The sequence below is a fragment of the Macrobrachium nipponense genome, chromosome 24 (genome assembly GCF_015104395.2).
Source record: "Macrobrachium nipponense isolate FS-2020 chromosome 24, ASM1510439v2, whole genome shotgun sequence".
NCBI lineage: Eukaryota > Metazoa > Arthropoda > Malacostraca > Decapoda > Palaemonidae > Macrobrachium > Macrobrachium nipponense.
In genome coordinates, this window is record NC_061091.1 from 17,565,482 (window position 1) to 17,584,001 (window position 18,520).

The window sequence follows — 18,520 nt, forward strand, 5'->3', positions numbered from 1 at the left end:
TACAAATAAGAAGGAGGAGGAGAAGAAGAAGAAGAAGAAGAAAAGGCAATTATTCATAAGCTCATGGAAGGTTACCCCACCAGAAGACGTAAACATGCAATGCATTTCAGTCTAATTAAGCGCACGACATCCTTACCGAGCACGCACCGTCACTCACGTAGTAATGACAACCTGGATAGCCACAATCAATAGATTATTCTCTGCTGAGCACGAATGGTGCTTACCACAAAAGACTTGAATTAATTATGAACAATTATCATGAAGGCTATTGCTGCATAATGCACAAATACTCAGCAAAGGTCAAACGAACAGAGCATCTGAGTTCCCGCGTATTTTCTAGGCCTAGTTGTTGTATTACGTGCTGCCATTGATCTTCCACTGGTGAGACAAAATTTGTCATGAATTTTTTTAACACCAGGTTTTGTTACTGAGACTTAGGTTAGTATTTATACTGACTTCTTTCAGATGGGGCTTTTTCAGTGAACTCTTATTTTAAGGGAAAGAATTAAATATTTAACATTAGTCCTATGATTCTTGTTAATTACAGTTCAGCAACCTGTATTACGTTGCAAGCTTAAGACTTGCAAGTATAAGGTGTAATAGTTATCTCATATATATATATATAATATATATATATATATATAGTATATATATATATATATATATGTGTGTGTGTGTGTGTGTGTATATATGATGTATGTGTGTGTGTGTTCAAATTCTAAGTTGAAATAGTATTTTTTACATGGGATAAAATTTCAATTTATTTGTCCCATGCAATAAAAATAATTCCAAAAGGTGACAAATCATATAAAGCTTGACAATGATCTAGCGACTCATTAGGTGATGGCCCGTCGAATTAATCCTCACTTGAAAAAAGAAAAACAGAATCAATCAACTCTCGTCAACAAATTCTCGTTAATGGGGTCACGTGACCTAATTATTAACCGTCCTCGGGCAGCCACAGCACGACAAACGAGCGAGCATTCGATACGCATTTACCCCTCTTTTTTTTCTGGTATCTTATGCATTTTTTATAGAAGATCTGAGACCATTGCCAGACAGTTACACACCGTCCGTCAGTATGTTTCCTGCTGTGGAATGGAAAGGGTATCCAGAAAAAGAGCTCCGTTGATGAGGCCGATTGTTGAAGCTTTTCGATGTCTGCTCGAATTTGGTAAGATTGACTTTTAGTTATTTTTTTTTCTTATTTTGTTGTTTGGATGTCTGGCGTTTGTTCGTTATTGCATCTTGCAAGGAATGCCGTGGTAGTATTTGGGATGTAAAGATGGAGTATTTATGTATTTAAGAATAGGTGTATATGTAACTTTGTACGTAGGCCTGCTCTTGTTCACACGATGTAATATATAAGGGCCACTTACAGCGAGGTGAAGTGGTCAATAGGCTCAGAGTGAACCACTGATACCTTGGACTTAGCCAAGGTTGCTACTTAGCAAAAATGTGCCAAACGTCGCACCACTAGGTCATTTTTTTTTTTTAAACCGGGTACGTCCTCAGGGTATAAACATCTACAATGTTCATTGGCATTTTCTTAATACACCACCCATACACAATGCGCCATCATCCTAGTATATTGTACGCTCATCTGAGCCCTTGAGGTTAGGTAGGACACTTCCTGTCTAATACCCCTTTCACGCTGTTTATAAAGTATCATCATCAGCTGTTTCTAGTGCACTGCAGGACAAAGGCCTTAGACATGTCCCTCCACTCCCTTCTGTTTATGGTCTTTATATGCCGTTCTATACTCGCAAAATTTTCTTAGCTCGTCAATTCATCATCTTCTCTTCCTTCCCCTACTTCGTTTGCAATCGCTAGGGTATCATTCTGTTATTCTTTTCGTCCATCTATTATCTGACATTCTCATTATATGTCCTGCACACACCCATTTCTTTTTCTTACTTGTTGTTAAAATCTCCTCTACTTTAGTTTGACCTCGTATCCATGTTGCTCTTTTTCTGTCTCTTAGTGTTATTCCCATCATTATTCTTTCCATAGCTCTTTGAGTTGTAACTGGGTAATCAGGTTCTTATCCGGTGTGTGTGTATATATATATATATATATATATATATATATATATATATATATATATATATATATATATATACAGATATACTGATAATGCGATGTTTATGAATGAATGATTTTCAGAAAAAAGATAGTTATGTAACTACATTTTTCTATATAGTAAGTTCCTTTTTCGCTTTTCTATAATCTTATATGCATATATTATTTGTACTTGATGTATTTTTCTTTGTATGTCATGTAATGCAAGAACAAAAGAGATTATTGTCTACTTTGTATATTTTGTATTATGTCTCTCTTTGGACAAATTTGTACTAATAGTTGTATATTTTGTCAATAAAATAACTAACTAGCTACTACGTGTATATATAAAATATTGGATTATGAATATCAAAGGTGTATCTCGTGCTGGCTCATGTTTACTTACTTAGCAAAATCTGGGGCAATGGATTTTAATGTTCCTGAATAAGTTATAGCTTCTATAAGCGAGGTATGTAAAGAGAGTTAAAAGTAATTTTAGCTTAAAGTAAAATTATGCTTTAATGTAACTTCTTAACGTCTTGTTTAAATAATACGATTACAGCTTTACACGTCAGTATGGCAGCTTTGCATCTGTGATTAGATAATAATCGTGTATTTGATAACCTTCAACTTACACTCATCTCCGTTGTTTCAGGTACCGAGCCAATTCAGAACTGTTGAATTACGATGAAGTCAACCATAGCCTCCGATAACTATGGCAACTGTTTAAGAAGAGTTTTGATAGGTGAATCGAAAGTTCCTTGGTTATATATTCTCTGTGACTGGATAATAATCTTTTTGGCTGGATTTCCTTAGAAAAATAAGCAAGTTTATCTATCGAATTATCGTCCTTCGATAATCCTGACTAAGTCTAGCCTCAAGACATTCTAGTTTTTAAGGTGGTGTGAACTGGTTTACACCAACTTCGGAGGTCAATATGCATCCAAAGATGTCGATATTCCACGGCCATTGCATATCAGTGTGACAATCCAACCCAGGTTAGTTCAGTGCTTATATCCGGAAAGACACGATAAGATTACGTAAAGATAACGTCTCCCATTGTGCGCTTTCTCCGTGATAAGAGTGATAAAAGCCTTGGCGTCGAACCGGCAAGCCTGAGTCACACCAGTCTTGCTTCAATCACAGAGTGAATCTGAGGGAAACTTGGATACCATGGAGATAATGAACCGTTTACTACATTTACTTATTCTTACTTTTGGTAAGTTTGCACATTCTCAAGTTTACTAAGCCCGTGAGGTTACTAGGATTTGAAATGTTTTGGCACTTTGTATCCGAGTGCCTTTGACTGGGAGTGAACAGTATTTCTTATTTATCGTCAATTTCCAAGGTAATGACCCTTACAGGAAAAGGTTTAGTGCATCATACGACAAAATTAGACATTAAATATCTTAAATTAGATCAATAATGCACTGCCGAGTTTAATCAACTTCATTGTAAACATATTCCTCGAATAATTTGATATGACACCGATAGTCATTTAGAAACTCAAGCCAACTGTGGTCACCCAAGTTTTGCATCCCATTAAGTATTCAGCAACAGCTTGGATTGTGTGAATCATATCTGAAACATTTACTCATAATATATATATATATATATATATATATATATATATATATATATATATATATATATATATATATATATATATATATATATATATATATATATATATATATATATAATATATAGGAATATAGCAGTTATCAAATCAAGCTTGTCTACTATGTTTTTGAAAATTACCATCTATTCCCTACATCTTGTCAATCTGATTGTGACCTATAAAGCAGACTGTAATTTCTCAGGAAACTAATTTTGGGAGTTAGACTAATAATCGAAGTGTTTTTGTATTTATTAACAAATTTTGTTGGTTTGTTCATCATGACAATTATCAGTGGAGAGGTTCAGAGTTCATAAAGGTGTGCTGCTTTGCTTGTATAGCCAATCATCCATCGAGAAAGAGGGAAGATATGCTGTCATAAGTTACGTAAAGAGTGTGTTCGAAACCTTTTCTCTGAGTCACTTTTACATTGTAAGTACCAAATTTATTCAACCTACCTAATGCAGAATACAGTCAACAATTATGTGTAGATATAATGTGTATTCTGAATACACATTATATCTATATATATATATATATATATATATATATATATATATATATATATATATACATATATATATATATATATATATATATATATATATATATATATATATATATAAACTACTATGAGCTTCAGGGCCTCTGTAACACGGTTTTATCGCAATAACTTTTTATCTATGCATTTCATAAATATAACGCTTATTCAGAATACACATTATATCTACACATAATTGTTGACTGTATTCTGCATTAGGTAGGTTGAATAAATTTGGTACTTACAATGTAAAAGTGACTCAGAGAAAAGGTTTCGAACACACTCGTTACGTAACTTATGACAGCATTTCTTCCCTCTTTCTCGATGGATGATTGGCTATACAAGCAAAGCAGTACACCTTTATGAACTCTGAACCTCTCCACTGATAATTGTCATGATGAACAAACCAACAAAATATGTTAATAAATACAAAAACACTTCGATTATTAGTCTAACTCCCAAAATAAGTTTCCTGAGAAATTACAGTCTGCTTTATAGGTCACAATCAGATTGACAAGATGTAGGGAATAGATGGTAATTTTCAAAAACATAGTAGACAAGCTTGATTTGATAACTGCTATATCCAATGTCATGCAATTTTTATTTATTGGCTATCTACCTATTTACTGAAAAAAAATAGCCTTGGCTTTAAACCTTCACCAATAATTATCGTCAGAATGATAATTTCATGAGGCTCCACCCACTTTGGCATCGTTATAATTCATGATAACACTGAAGGCTATCATGGGCATTGTTGGATTAGAAAATTTAACTTCTGGCTATAAAAACTCATTTCTCGAGTAGTTGTAAGAAGTGCTAAATGATCCTCAAGGATCCCAGCAGTTGGCCTAAACGTTTAATTCATGTATATTACTGCTATAATGTTGCGGCACTACTGCTACAGTAGTATTACTACGTTAGCACAGATACCCCATCCACATCTATGTATCGTTCCGCCATTCATAAAGTCTTTGGGTTTCAGAGCCGATGGAACAAGGTGAATGGGTTTCTGTCTAGTGGATGGGCGTCGCAACATTTCGCCAGGTGTTTACTTTCCTTACGTAATGAATGTTTTTCGACTCTTGGCTCGTAATCATTGGCCATGGCGTCGGCTAGATAATTTTTACTCTATAAAAATTAAAACTATCGGGTTTAGGTTATTGATAATGCTGACAAAATTTGTGTGTGGTTGTAAAATATACATATGTCAACTTTCAGCTACATCCGATGCTTTGACAAGGAGTAAAGTCCAATAAACCGTGTTACAGAGGCCCTGAATCTCATAGTAGTAAGGTTTGTGTGTGTGTGTGTGTCAAATGTACCGAACGACACGTAGATTTTCACGAAAAGATTTATTTACGATTTGTAGAATTGATAGCATCTGAGTGGAAAAATACTCTTTGTTAGTTAAAATGTGCAGTCTTCGTCAGCTTGTTATGGGGACTTGTGGCAAGCATGGTAAATGGTAATCAAAATCGTATATTATTATAACGAGGTTCCAATATTATTTCATTGTAGCTGTATTGAATTCAACTTGAAAGCTTCTACTACGTAACGGTACTAGGAATCATAGTCTCATCTTGGTGGAAAAAAAAAGAGGGAATCAATCGTACACTTCCAGTGATTACTTCTTCATGTTATTATGATAAGAAGATTGATAAATATGACTTTTGAACTTTCCAGAAAATATATCAGATCCCTATCAAAGTTCAAGAGTTGTCTAGGGAAAAGGTTCACATTGAGGATTATGTCATTTTATCAAGATCTTACACGATCTTGACAAAAATTTGGATTGGGAGTCTTAAGCTTGTCAAATACTATAGATAAATTTCATTCTTTGTCCTATTTGAGTTTCAGTCCACTTATAGAATGGTGCACATAGTACCTTTTATAAAAACTTATTTGGGTTACGCCTAGAGGAAAGTTGCACCATTTAGAGGAAACAGCACATAATAGGCCTAATTAAACCATATTCTCCCTCTTGTGGGATACAGTTCCACCTGAGTGGAACTGTATCAAAAAGAATTATATAAATAACTCTTGAAGCAAAAAGAATTATATGAATAACTCTCGATGCAAAACTCGATTTAAAAAATCCTTAACCTAGCACACAATGTACCAGAAATCGTTAAACAAATACGCTTCTGCTCACTAGAAGCTTCACTTTTGACCTTTGCCGAAACTTAGTGAGCTCATAATTAAAACACAGAGCGTTCGTTTGACGTCAGTCACGGAGTCAATTAGCAAGACGCGACCGAAAAGTTGGTTATAAGAAAAACTTTTCAGGATACTTTTTCCTCCCTAATAAGTTGAGGTAATACTATAGCTGGTTCACTTAAGGTAGATTCTTGGATGAGCCGTATGCTTACTAGACGTTTGTTTGGCGGCCGCTGATTGGCTGGTACCGGGAGGTAGTCAGCTCCCAGCCAATCAGAGCCCGCCAAACAAACGTCTCGTAGATATAGGGCTCACCCAAGAATCTACCTTAAGTGAACCAGCTATAATAAAGGTTAAAAAAAATAAATTGTTCACCGCAAGGCTGGTCTCCAGATTAACGAGAAATGTTTGTCATAAAAGAAAAAAATAATTAAGCTGTAATATGGTATCATAGTCGTATTCTTGCGAGTTGCTACCAATTCCGTTTGGTAATAAAAAAATCCATTATTTTATAAACGACAATTTCTCTCACGGAAATCACATTCCTTGTCATTTGGTAACTATTATTATTATCATTATTATTATTATTATTATTATTATTATTATTATTATTATTATTATTATTATTATTATTATTATTGATAAACCTTTTTTCACATATGGAAGAAGCCCACCAAAGGGACCACTGACTGGAAATTCAAGCTTCCGAAGAATAATATGGTGTTCATTTTAAAAGAGGTTACAGAAGATTCATGAAAATGCCAAAAGAAGAGATCGGTTATAAGAAAAAAACAAATAAACTAACAAATAAATGAATAGCTAAAAATATAAGTAAATTAATAAAATACAAGATGGATGTTCTTTTGTGTAAGTAAGAATGCGTTGCATCTTCTCTTGAAATTATGAGGCTCCAGTTGCAAAACATCCAGCGTGAGCAATGAAGGACTTCATTTGTATGTAATAATAATATAATAATAATAATAATAATAATAATAATAATAATAATAATAATAATAAATTTCTGACAATAAACCGCGTATTATTTCGATCGTATGACAGCACGAAAGCTTATCACAACAATATCGAGATAATAAAAACGTTAAACTTGGATTAGTACCAAACCTTGTCATGTAGAACAGGATTACAGGAATTAGTTATAATAATAATAATAAATAATTTTTATATAATAGATTTGACGAGAAACAGCAGATTATTTCCATCGTATGACAACACGAAATCTTATCACAACAATATCGAGATAATAGAAACGTTAAACTTGGATTAGTACCAAACCTTGTCATGTAGAACAGGATTACAGGAATTAGTTATAATAATAATGATAAATAATTTTTATATATAGATTTGACGAAAAAACAGCAATTATTTACCATCGTTATGACGGACAACGATCGTATCAACACAAACTTATCAATATCGAGATAATAGAAACGTTAAACTTGGATTAGTACCAAACCTTGTCATCTAGAACAGGGTTACAGGAACTAGTTTCGCTCGTTGTAAATCCTGTCTCGTCCACAAATGTTCAGGTTTATTCTGTCGGTTGAATAACAATGTCGAGGTAGGTATGCGTCAATGGTTCTTTAATGTGTGGATTTACGATTTGGATTATGTGGTAGTAATACCCTTCGTGATCTGAATAGTGTGATGGTAGAAACCTTTGTGATTTTTGTATCGTTATAGTAAAACCTTCGTGGTTTGTGTAATATGACAGTAAAAGCCATTACCATTTGTATGATGTGGTAGTAAAAACCTATGTGATTTGTATGATGTGATAGTGAAAACCTTTGTGATTTGTATGATGTTATACTAAAAAAATCTTCATGGTTTTGTATAATGTAATAGTAAAAATCTTTGTGATTTGTATAGTGCGATAGTAAAATTTTTGTGGTTTTGTATGATGTAATACAAAAACCTTTGTAGTTTGTATAATGTGATAAAAAAAACCCTTGTGGTTTGAATGTGATAGTAGAAACCTTTGTGATTTTTGTAAATTATAGTAAAACCTGTGTGGTTTGTTTAATGTGATGTTAAAATCCTTTATCATTTGTATGATTTGGTAGTAAGAACCTTTGTTGTAAGTAAAATGTAATAGTAATAACCTTTGTGGTTAGTATAATGTGATAGTAAAAAACTTTATAGTTCGTATAATGTAATGGTAAGAAATCTTGGGGTTTGTATGATGTGGTAATAAAAACCTTTGTGGATTGTATAATGTGATAGTAATGTGTTAGTAAAATCCTTTATGGTTTGTATAATGTGATAGTAAAAACCTTTGTGGTTTGTATAATGTGATAGTAAAAACAGTTATTTGTCTAATGTGGTAAATGTATTAGATTTTGTACTGATATAAAAAGTGTAAAACAATGTTAAGTGTGACATGAAACTTTGTACCTGACCACGAGGAACCCGATAATATTTATTTAAATGTACGTCTTCATCAAGAACCATCCCCAACCACTTACACCAGTCTGTCTTGACCTTCCAGGTTTAGCATGGAGTATCAAGGTCGGCCCTGTCCGTCTGGCCTCTATGGAAGAATACATCACCTACAGCGGCGGACCATCCGAAAAAAAGAGCGTGATCGAGTGTCCCGTGGCTCTGGATGGAGCCGAGACTCTTAAGGAAGTCTCCTGGGTGTTTAGTGACGGAGGACATCCCATTGGGAGATACTTCTGGAACAAGAAATCACAGGGGAAAGGTAAGCGACGAATTGATTTGTCTGTTCCTCAAATTTTGCGCGAAATTATAAAGTGGAAGTTTCAATTGCGTGGAATTATAAAGTAGAGGAATTTCTATTGCGTAAAATTATGAAGTAGGAGTTTCAATCATAAAGTTAGTAAAGTTTCGTTTTTTATTTTTTTCTTTGAACCATTTTTTTAACCCGAAATTTTATACTTTTTAGTTCTGTCTTCACCAAAAATTGAAGTTCCTTTATTTTATTTTTCCCAAAATTTGTGTTTTTCTTTATCTTTTCACCCAAAACTTAAGTTTGGTTTTTTCTTTATATTTTTCCCCGAAACTTGATAGTTTTTCTTTATATTTTTAAACAAAATTGTAGTCTCCGTTTCTACCCAAAAATTTATATATTTCTTTATGTTAACCCAAATTGTAGTCTCCGATATAGTTTCTCCCAGAATTTAAATATTTGTTTATATTGTTAGATTCCCCTAAATTTTTTATTCATCAACACAATAATGCTGTCCCACGACTAAGTTCACAAATGGTGAAATAATAATAAATACAAAGTGCAAATACTAATCAAGGGGGAGACACAAACACCTAAGAAAAATACACATCACTTTTAATAAACATTACAAAGAGAAATTAATACGAGGACCTCTGGGATAAAATAATATTTTAATCAAATACCAGTAAATATACAAAAGGCAATAACAATCATACACTTTTTAAAGATAGGAAATAAACACACACCAAAAATGAGGGGGCTCTGAAAGGAAAAGACATCTTCGGTCAGATGTGAAACCTATCAACATTCAAACTAAGTGGCCTATCAGTGGCCACCACTTAAGTTCCAAGTTGTTCCTCTAAGGGGAAGAGTTCCTGTAGAGGTCCGTTGGCACCTCGGACAATGCTCCAGAGTAAGAGCACAATAAATACCAGCGTGCAGGCGCCATCCACAAATATCGGGAATTAGAGGACATCCAATACAATCCACGCAGACACTCCCACGATTGCCAGTATGCAAAAATGAGGACATGGATTACCTTCTCGTAGAGGTCCCCCGGGGTAATACAAGCCCAGGGCTGAAGAGAGCGTTGAGTAGCGAGCCAAGGAGGCATATAATTATAATATAATTATATATATATAATATATATATTAAGATGAAAAATATAGATAAATTATATAATAACTATTATAATAAATAAACAATAAGGAGATATTAAACAAGTAATTATATATACATGTATATATAAGAATATATGAAAAAAAAAATATGAGAAAAAAAAAAAAAAGATTAATAAATTAAAAAAAATATATATTAATATTATGATAATATTTGCTTTTTAAGGATGTCAGCCATAATAATATTATTATATATATATAGATATATATATATAGAATATATATATTAATAATATATGTATATATATATATATATATATATATATATATATTATATATAGATATCTATAATATATATATTTATATATATATATATATATCTTAATAAATATATATATATTATATATATATATATAATATATATATCCTATTATATAAACTATATATATATATCTAATCATATATCATATATATATTCTCTGATATATTTATATATATATAAATATATATCTAATAGATTATATATATAAATATATATATCTTATATATAAATATATCTATATATATATATATATATAAATATATCCATAATATATATATATCGATATATAAATATATATACAGATATATATATCTATATATATATATATATAATATATATCTACATATACGAATACAATATCATCATGTTACAATAATATCTATATAATTCTACATACTATATAAACTATATATATATATTCAATCTTATATCTATATACATATCACGAATATATCATATACTATCTATATCTAATTATAGATACTAATATATATCGCTCAAAATATCTACAATATATACTATATCTCTATATATCTAATATATATATCTATATATTGTATATCTCTATATGGTCTATATACTATTCTATCTACATCTCCTAATCTATCTATCTATCTATATATACCCTATCATATATAGACCTCCTATATATATATAGATCTCTCTACCTATCATATATATCTCTCCATCTATCTTTATATCTCTCTCTATACATATACCTTTCTCTATCTTCTAGGTCATATATCTCAATCTAATTTACTATCTATCCTATACTCTCCTTATATAATCATATTAACCTCTCATCTATCCTATATTATTTTATCTCTATATATATCTATACTATATATCGAGATACTATACTATCGTATACTATGTATATATACTATATATAAGTATAGTAATATATATATATATATTATACTACTATAATATATTATAAATATATATATTAGCTATTTAGTATATACTATTAATATAATAATAAATAACTATTATACATATTATATAATATGTTATATAGTTATATAAATATAATACACGTATACACTAGTAACTACTATATCAAAAACACCTAAAATAATATATAAACAGTTTTATATTAAGTATAATAACTATTAATATAATAATACTAATTATATGTACTATATATATATATATACATATATATTCTATATTGTTACTAGATTGTGAAACATTAATATATATATAACATATCAGTAACTATATTACTATATAATATAATACAATATAATAATATATATATATATAATATACACTATATATGTTATCCTATTATACTATATAAATAGGCATAGTAAACCTACTAGTATACTGCTATCAAGTATCTATATTATAAATTATATATACATCTATAAAAAACTACTATACTCTATATATATATTCATACTATATATAATACTCTATATGATTTAGTTAATATATATATATACTATATTATTATGTATATACTATATCATCGACATAAGCCCTATATATAATATATTATATTATATATAATTATATATTTATATATTCGTATAATATACTATATATAAATAACATATATTATATATATATAATATAAATAATATTACATTATATATAATTATATATATATATATATATATAATTATATATAATATATATAAATATAATATAAAATATATATATATATATACTATAATATATGTAAAACATAATTATGTATAAATATATAACTATATATATTATATAATATAATATATATATTATATAATATATAATAAATGTATATAATATATATAAATATACATAATATATATTTATATAATAATATATATAATTATATTATATGATATATATATTATATGAATTATATATTATATATATATATATATATATATATATATATATAATATATTACATAATATATAGTATATATATATATATGTAATATACTATTATATATATACATATAATATTTATATATAATATATATGTATATAAATATATTTATATTATATAATTATATATATATATATAAATATATAAATATTATATATACATATAATATATATATTAGTATTATATATATTTTACATAATATTTTATTTATATTATATAATATATATTATAAATTAATAATTATAATATAATATTATATATAATATATATATAATATTATATATATAATAATAATTATTATATTTATATAGATTATTAATTATTATATATAGAATATATTATATTAGATATATAATATAGTATATATATATATTAATATATATATAGCATATTATATATATTATAATATATATATATATAATTAATATATATATATATATAATAGCATTATATATTATTATTATTATATAGTTATATATAGCATATATATTTATAATATATTATATATATAATTAATATTATATTAATATTATATATAGAACATTATATTATAAAATATGATTAATTACATATGTATTATAAATATATCTTAGTAATATGATAAATAACTTATATAATAATACAGTATTTTAACATATAAACATTATAACATACAACATACAATTATAGGATATATAATATATAAAATATAATATAATATATATATAATATATATATATATATATATATATATATATATATATATATATATATATATAATATAAATCCAAGCAGGATGACGAGGTATTTAGTAGTTAATCCAATTAGAGCTCACTCAAGAGGGGCCTGGAACACAGAGTTTCCCTAAGCACACCTGCCAGGTTCTGGAGCACTTCCCAAGAAATTTCTCTTTTCAAGGAACTCACGAAACAGGAACATTTGCAAGGAACAGAATATGGAACACAAGGATTAATAACAGGAACTGGAACTAAATTAACCATGGAGAAGGAAAACGGAACTTTAAAATAAAAGCTAAACTAAGCTAAATGAAACAAAACTTCCAGTGAGTTAAAATTAAGTATTTGCAATAATCTGACAATATGTTTACCCAAAATAAGTCTTCTTTATGTTTTCACCCAAAATTAAGCCTGCTTTATGTTTTCACCCAAATGTTAGGGTTTATTCTTGATATTTTTACCCAAAATTTAAGTCTATACATAAGCTTTTATCCAAAATGTAGTCTTTTAGATTTCTTTTCCACACCAGCATGGTTTCCACGTGAAAATGCATTTTTCTTTGTTACAATTTACTTAAATTTTTTCTATTTATGTTCTGTTTTGTTGATCCTTTTTATCAGATTCCAGTAACTGATCGCTTCTTTCTGTATTTCCTATTATCTTCTGTTACTTCTTTCAAATGAACATCAAGTACTTTGGAAGCTTGAATTTTAAGTCAGTGGTTCCTGTGGACTTGTTCCATATGAATAGGGTTCTTCATCGTCTGATTAATGATAACAATAATAGCAATAATAACCTTGATTGACAAACCTAAGAAGAAAGTATCACTCATCGATGTCGCAATGCCATGGGACACCAGAGTGGATGAGAAAGAAAGAGAATCATTCTGTAATTATCAAGACCTGGAAATTGAAATAAAAAGGATATGGGTTATGCCAGTGGAAATTGTACCCATAATCTATATAGAGACACAAGGCACGATCCCCAAGATCCCTGAAAAGGAACCTGGAAAAATTAGATGGTGAAGTAGCTCCAGGACTCATGCACAAGAATATGCTCCTGGAAACAGCGCACATAGTAAGTAAAGTGATGGATTCCAAAGGAGGCAGGATTCAACCTGGAACCCCACACTATAAACCACCAAGAAGAAGAAGAATTAAGTTCGACAAATTTTTATTTCTTTTACATTCTGAAAGCGTGTATTACGGCCATAGCAATGCCAGTTCCATTCATTGCATGCATGCGCTGTCGTATAAGTTTCTGTCTACGTTTTTGATGATGATGATGATGATGATGATGATTATTGTTATGAAGAACTTGAACCTTATTCATATGGAACAAGCCCATCACCGGGGGCACTGACTTGAAATTCAAGCTTCGAAACAATAAATACAGAAAGAAGAGATCTCACTTATTAAACGGAAAAAATAAATTAATAAACAGGCACTTTACAACCGAAGAGTCGGATAGATACTTTCGATTTCGTTTAATCCAGCATTACTGAGTAATTGAGATTACCCTCCATGCCCAGGTCCCGCGAGTATAAACCTAGCTTAATTAATCTAACAACATCATCATTCCCCAAAGTTGTTCTTTCATAGATACGGTCTAGTCACTAACAAATCGTCTTACAGAAAATAGAATAGAATATAGAGTTTAGGCCAAGTGCTGGGAACTTTGACGTCATTGTTAGAGAAGATGGACAATCAGATTGAAGAAAGAAAATGAGAACGGAGGTACAGTAAAAGAAATGGAAGAAGTTGGATCTAGGGGCCGAAGGGGCACTGCAGAGACCCTTAAGTAATGCCTAAAGTGCACCAAGCGAGGTGGACTGATGGCGCCAGCGTCCTACGATGGCAAATCCTTTTGCGATCATCCTGATCGCAGTCTGATCCACTTTCATGACTCCTGGGGAAATCAGAATGTGAGATAAGAATTGCATAACTGCAAATTCATCATCATAACTGTCAAAGCCTCTGGGGGATATGGGTGACTGACTGATTAACGGCCTCTTATTCTGAACCGCAGAGAAGTTTTTTAAGCGTTGTAGTTATTGTGATCGAAGTGCCTCATCTATTTCGTTAGCGTGTTGATCTTTCTGTTGTTCTGACAACTTACGTAAATTCTTGAACATAGCTGAAACAAGTTAGGTATATCTTAGTTGAACCAGACCACTGAACGTGGTTAGGAACCAATTGGTTACCTAGCAACAGGGCCTATATCTTATTGTGGGATCCGAACCATATTATATCGAGAACTGAATTTCTAATCACCAGAAATAAATTCATCTGATTCTACGTTGGCAGAGCGGGGAATCGAACTCCGGACTACTGAATCGGTAGGCGAGCACGTTAACCACTTGTCCAACACTGACTTAAGCGCCTCAGTGGCGTGGTTGGTATGGTGTTGGCGTCCCACCTCGGTGGTCGTGAGTTCGATTCTCGGCCATTCCATTGAGGAGTGAGAGATGTGTATTTCTGGTGATAGAAGTTCACTCTCGACGTGGTTCGGAAGTCACGTAAAGCCGTTGGTCCCGTTGGTGAATAACCATACTGGTTCCGTGCAACGTCAAAGCACCATACAAACAAACAAAACACTGACTTCAAACATGTGTTAAAAAGGAAAAGAGGTTCTTTTTACTCCTCACAACTTTGAACTGTAGAACAGCCTCACAGAGGATGTCGTCCATTTGGAACTTCTGATGTTCAAGCAAAGACACCGTGCATTACTACCCTAATACACTTCTACTTACATTTTTATGTATTTGTTAGAGTATTAATTAATTTTCTTTTTATTAAGTGGTATCTCCTCTGTGATTGCCTCTACCTTCTTTTACTTCTTCCTGATGAACACCATCATGGTCTTTGGAAACTTGAATTCCAAGTCAATGGCCACTTTTGTGGGCTTCTTCCAACTTTCACCTGATGAATTTAATAACAATAATGATAATGATAATAATAAAGTCAAAAGCCGCTGCCTGGTTCCCCCTGGTCTAAGCTTGGGTACAGAGTGGGTGTTTGGGCACTGATCTTATATGCATTGTTTGGCTTCTTGGGCATCTTGCGACAAAGGACATCTCGGAGAATGTGGGTAGTTGAGTGTAACATCGATGCTGGAGCTCATTCAAGTATGCAGAACGAAGGAGCTTTGATCCTAGCTTGGTGATCCCTTATGGAGATGGAGACGCCAGTGCACCTCACTCCGTGCGCTAGCTGCAACCCCTAACATCCCTATTACTGTACCTCCGTTCATATTCTCTTTCCTCCATCTTACTTCCAGCTCCATCCTAACTAATGCTGCATAGTGCAACTACGTTTTCCTCCTGTTACATCTTTTAAACTTTTTACTCTCAATTTCCCCGTACTGAATGACCTCAAAGCTCTCAGTGCTTTGCCTTCGGCCTAAATTTTGGATACAATTTCCTCATTTCTAGCTTGAGGACAGACAGTACGGCACGACCCTAGAATCGGGACTTATCGACTAGACCTCGTCTTATATTACCGACGGTAATGTGAAATCTTGTGGCTTTTCACTGTGCCAGTAGGAAACTCTTTCCCTCAATTATTATTTTCTCTGGTGTGTCGTCGACCTTGTTGGAAAGGGATACTTATTATCTGATTATCTATCTATCTGTCAGTGTCAAAAACTCCCCTCCTCACCCAAGTAAGGATCAGGGGGAACTATACTGTTTTTTTCCATCTGTCCATCCGCCTGTGGTGGTCGCGCATGGTAACACTGCGTCCCGGGCTTTAAATTGTTACGCCATGTGTAAGTTTTAGGTAAATAAAAGGATATCTGGGTTTAAGTTTGAAACTGAAAAATGTTTTACTAATTATTATAGCCCAGGGCGTAGTGTTACCATGCACAAACACCACAGGCTGATGGACAGATGCAAAAAAGCAGAGTATGGGCAATGGCTGCTGACAACTCGGCTGGGAGGCCTATGCGCTTCACAGACCCCAACCTCTAGCTCACAAACATAGCAAGGTTGTGTTGAGGGTGAAATCTACCACATGTTTAGTCCCAGATGTGTGATTTTGAGAATGGCCGAGTAAGACGTATTTGATCATTTCAGCTGAAGGGCGATTGAAGGATGTAGTTCGACTCGACAGGCAAGACGGAGCAATAGAGCTGACAGAACTCAGGTACAACTTGTCCGGGTTCTACTCTTGTTCGGCAACCACGGACGAAGGGGACAGCGACGAGGCAGCGCCATGGGAGGTTCTTATCATCGGTGAGTTGATAATTGTGCTAATGTTGAAACTGTATCATCCTGCAATGGCTTTTTGAGTAACTTACCACTGTGAACCTGGAATATATATAGCTACCCTTCAGTGACAAGTCAGATTGAGGTCAACCCGAACCGCTTCTATCTCCGCTGTGTCTTTCTGGCTCTCTTACTTTAAAGCTAAGTGCAATGATTCAGTTGTACATTTATCTGATATCCACTAGCATCTTTTGTATAGAGAGAGTCCAAAGGTGTCTAAATTATGCTTTAGAAACGTTGTATGACAAAACTCTAGAGATTCCTGTCTAAAATTTCTCATTTTCCCATCTCATTCATATAAGCTTCATCTAACCAGAGCAGAAACTTGTGGTATGTCGGTCAGACACATTAAATACCCTTAGAATGCCAGTTACCTTGTTTCCACAGTGCACAGACATCCAGGACATTTAGAAGACTTTCTGGTTTTCGAGTAATGAGTTCCAGTAATACATAAAGGTTACCTGTGAGCACTCTGGGCTTATTCTATGTCAGTGGTATTCCCTCATTATTTTAGAGCAAAATCTAAATCTGGAAAGAAATGAAAATGACATTCGCCACGAGTTCCAAATACAAATGTTTCTCTTCCACGTGTAACACGCCACAGATTTTAACGACAAGTCTCCGACTGCGGGTCTCTACGCCAAAGGCGAGTGTGGCTTCGAAAGCTCGTTCAAGATCTCGGCCTTTTATCCTCAGCCGACGCTCCACAGCGGCCTTTATTCGGAATCCCTAGGAGGATTCTTCGAGGAAGTCGCGTCCATCGACTGGTACAAGCAGGGATTCGAGAATGGGTCGTATTCCTACTCTCATCAGAATGTCCTCTTCAAGGTAAGGATTTTAATTGTAAAACTAAGTCGTAGCCAGTACCAGCTTTGTTCTTTCTTGGAAATATAGCCTGTGTTATAAAGCTTATCTTTCAAAGCGAGATAGAATGAATGAGAATGATTCTGTTTAATTCTTTGCACTATAGGCGTCATTGCTATTGATTTTAGAACACTTTTAAATTGATAAAACAAAAAATCGGCTTTTTTCAAAGTTGTGAGTACGTGAGAAATACCTAGTACTCATAGTTATTGAATGGTACATGATTATTAGTTCTAGATGAAAAAGTAGGCATTCTAAGGGTTAC

At 32.1% G+C, this 18,520-nt stretch overlaps 1 protein-coding gene across 1 annotated transcript in view; it reads left to right on the plus strand.

The window, feature by feature from the left end:
• The first annotated feature begins 1,048 nt into the window (after positions 1–1,048).
• LOC135205489 (uncharacterized) overlaps positions 1,049–18,520 on the plus strand; it is a 22,235-nt gene continuing 4,763 nt past the window's right edge. The window contains exons 1-5 of the mRNA XM_064236204.1: positions 1,049–1,174; positions 2,717–3,280; positions 8,884–9,096; positions 17,200–17,358; positions 17,996–18,219. Of these exons, the coding sequence (XP_064092274.1) occupies positions 3,235–3,280; positions 8,884–9,096; positions 17,200–17,358; positions 17,996–18,219 (642 nt within the window). The 5' untranslated portion in view covers positions 1,049–1,174; positions 2,717–3,234. The remainder of the gene's footprint in view (positions 1,175–2,716; positions 3,281–8,883; positions 9,097–17,199; positions 17,359–17,995; positions 18,220–18,520) is intronic.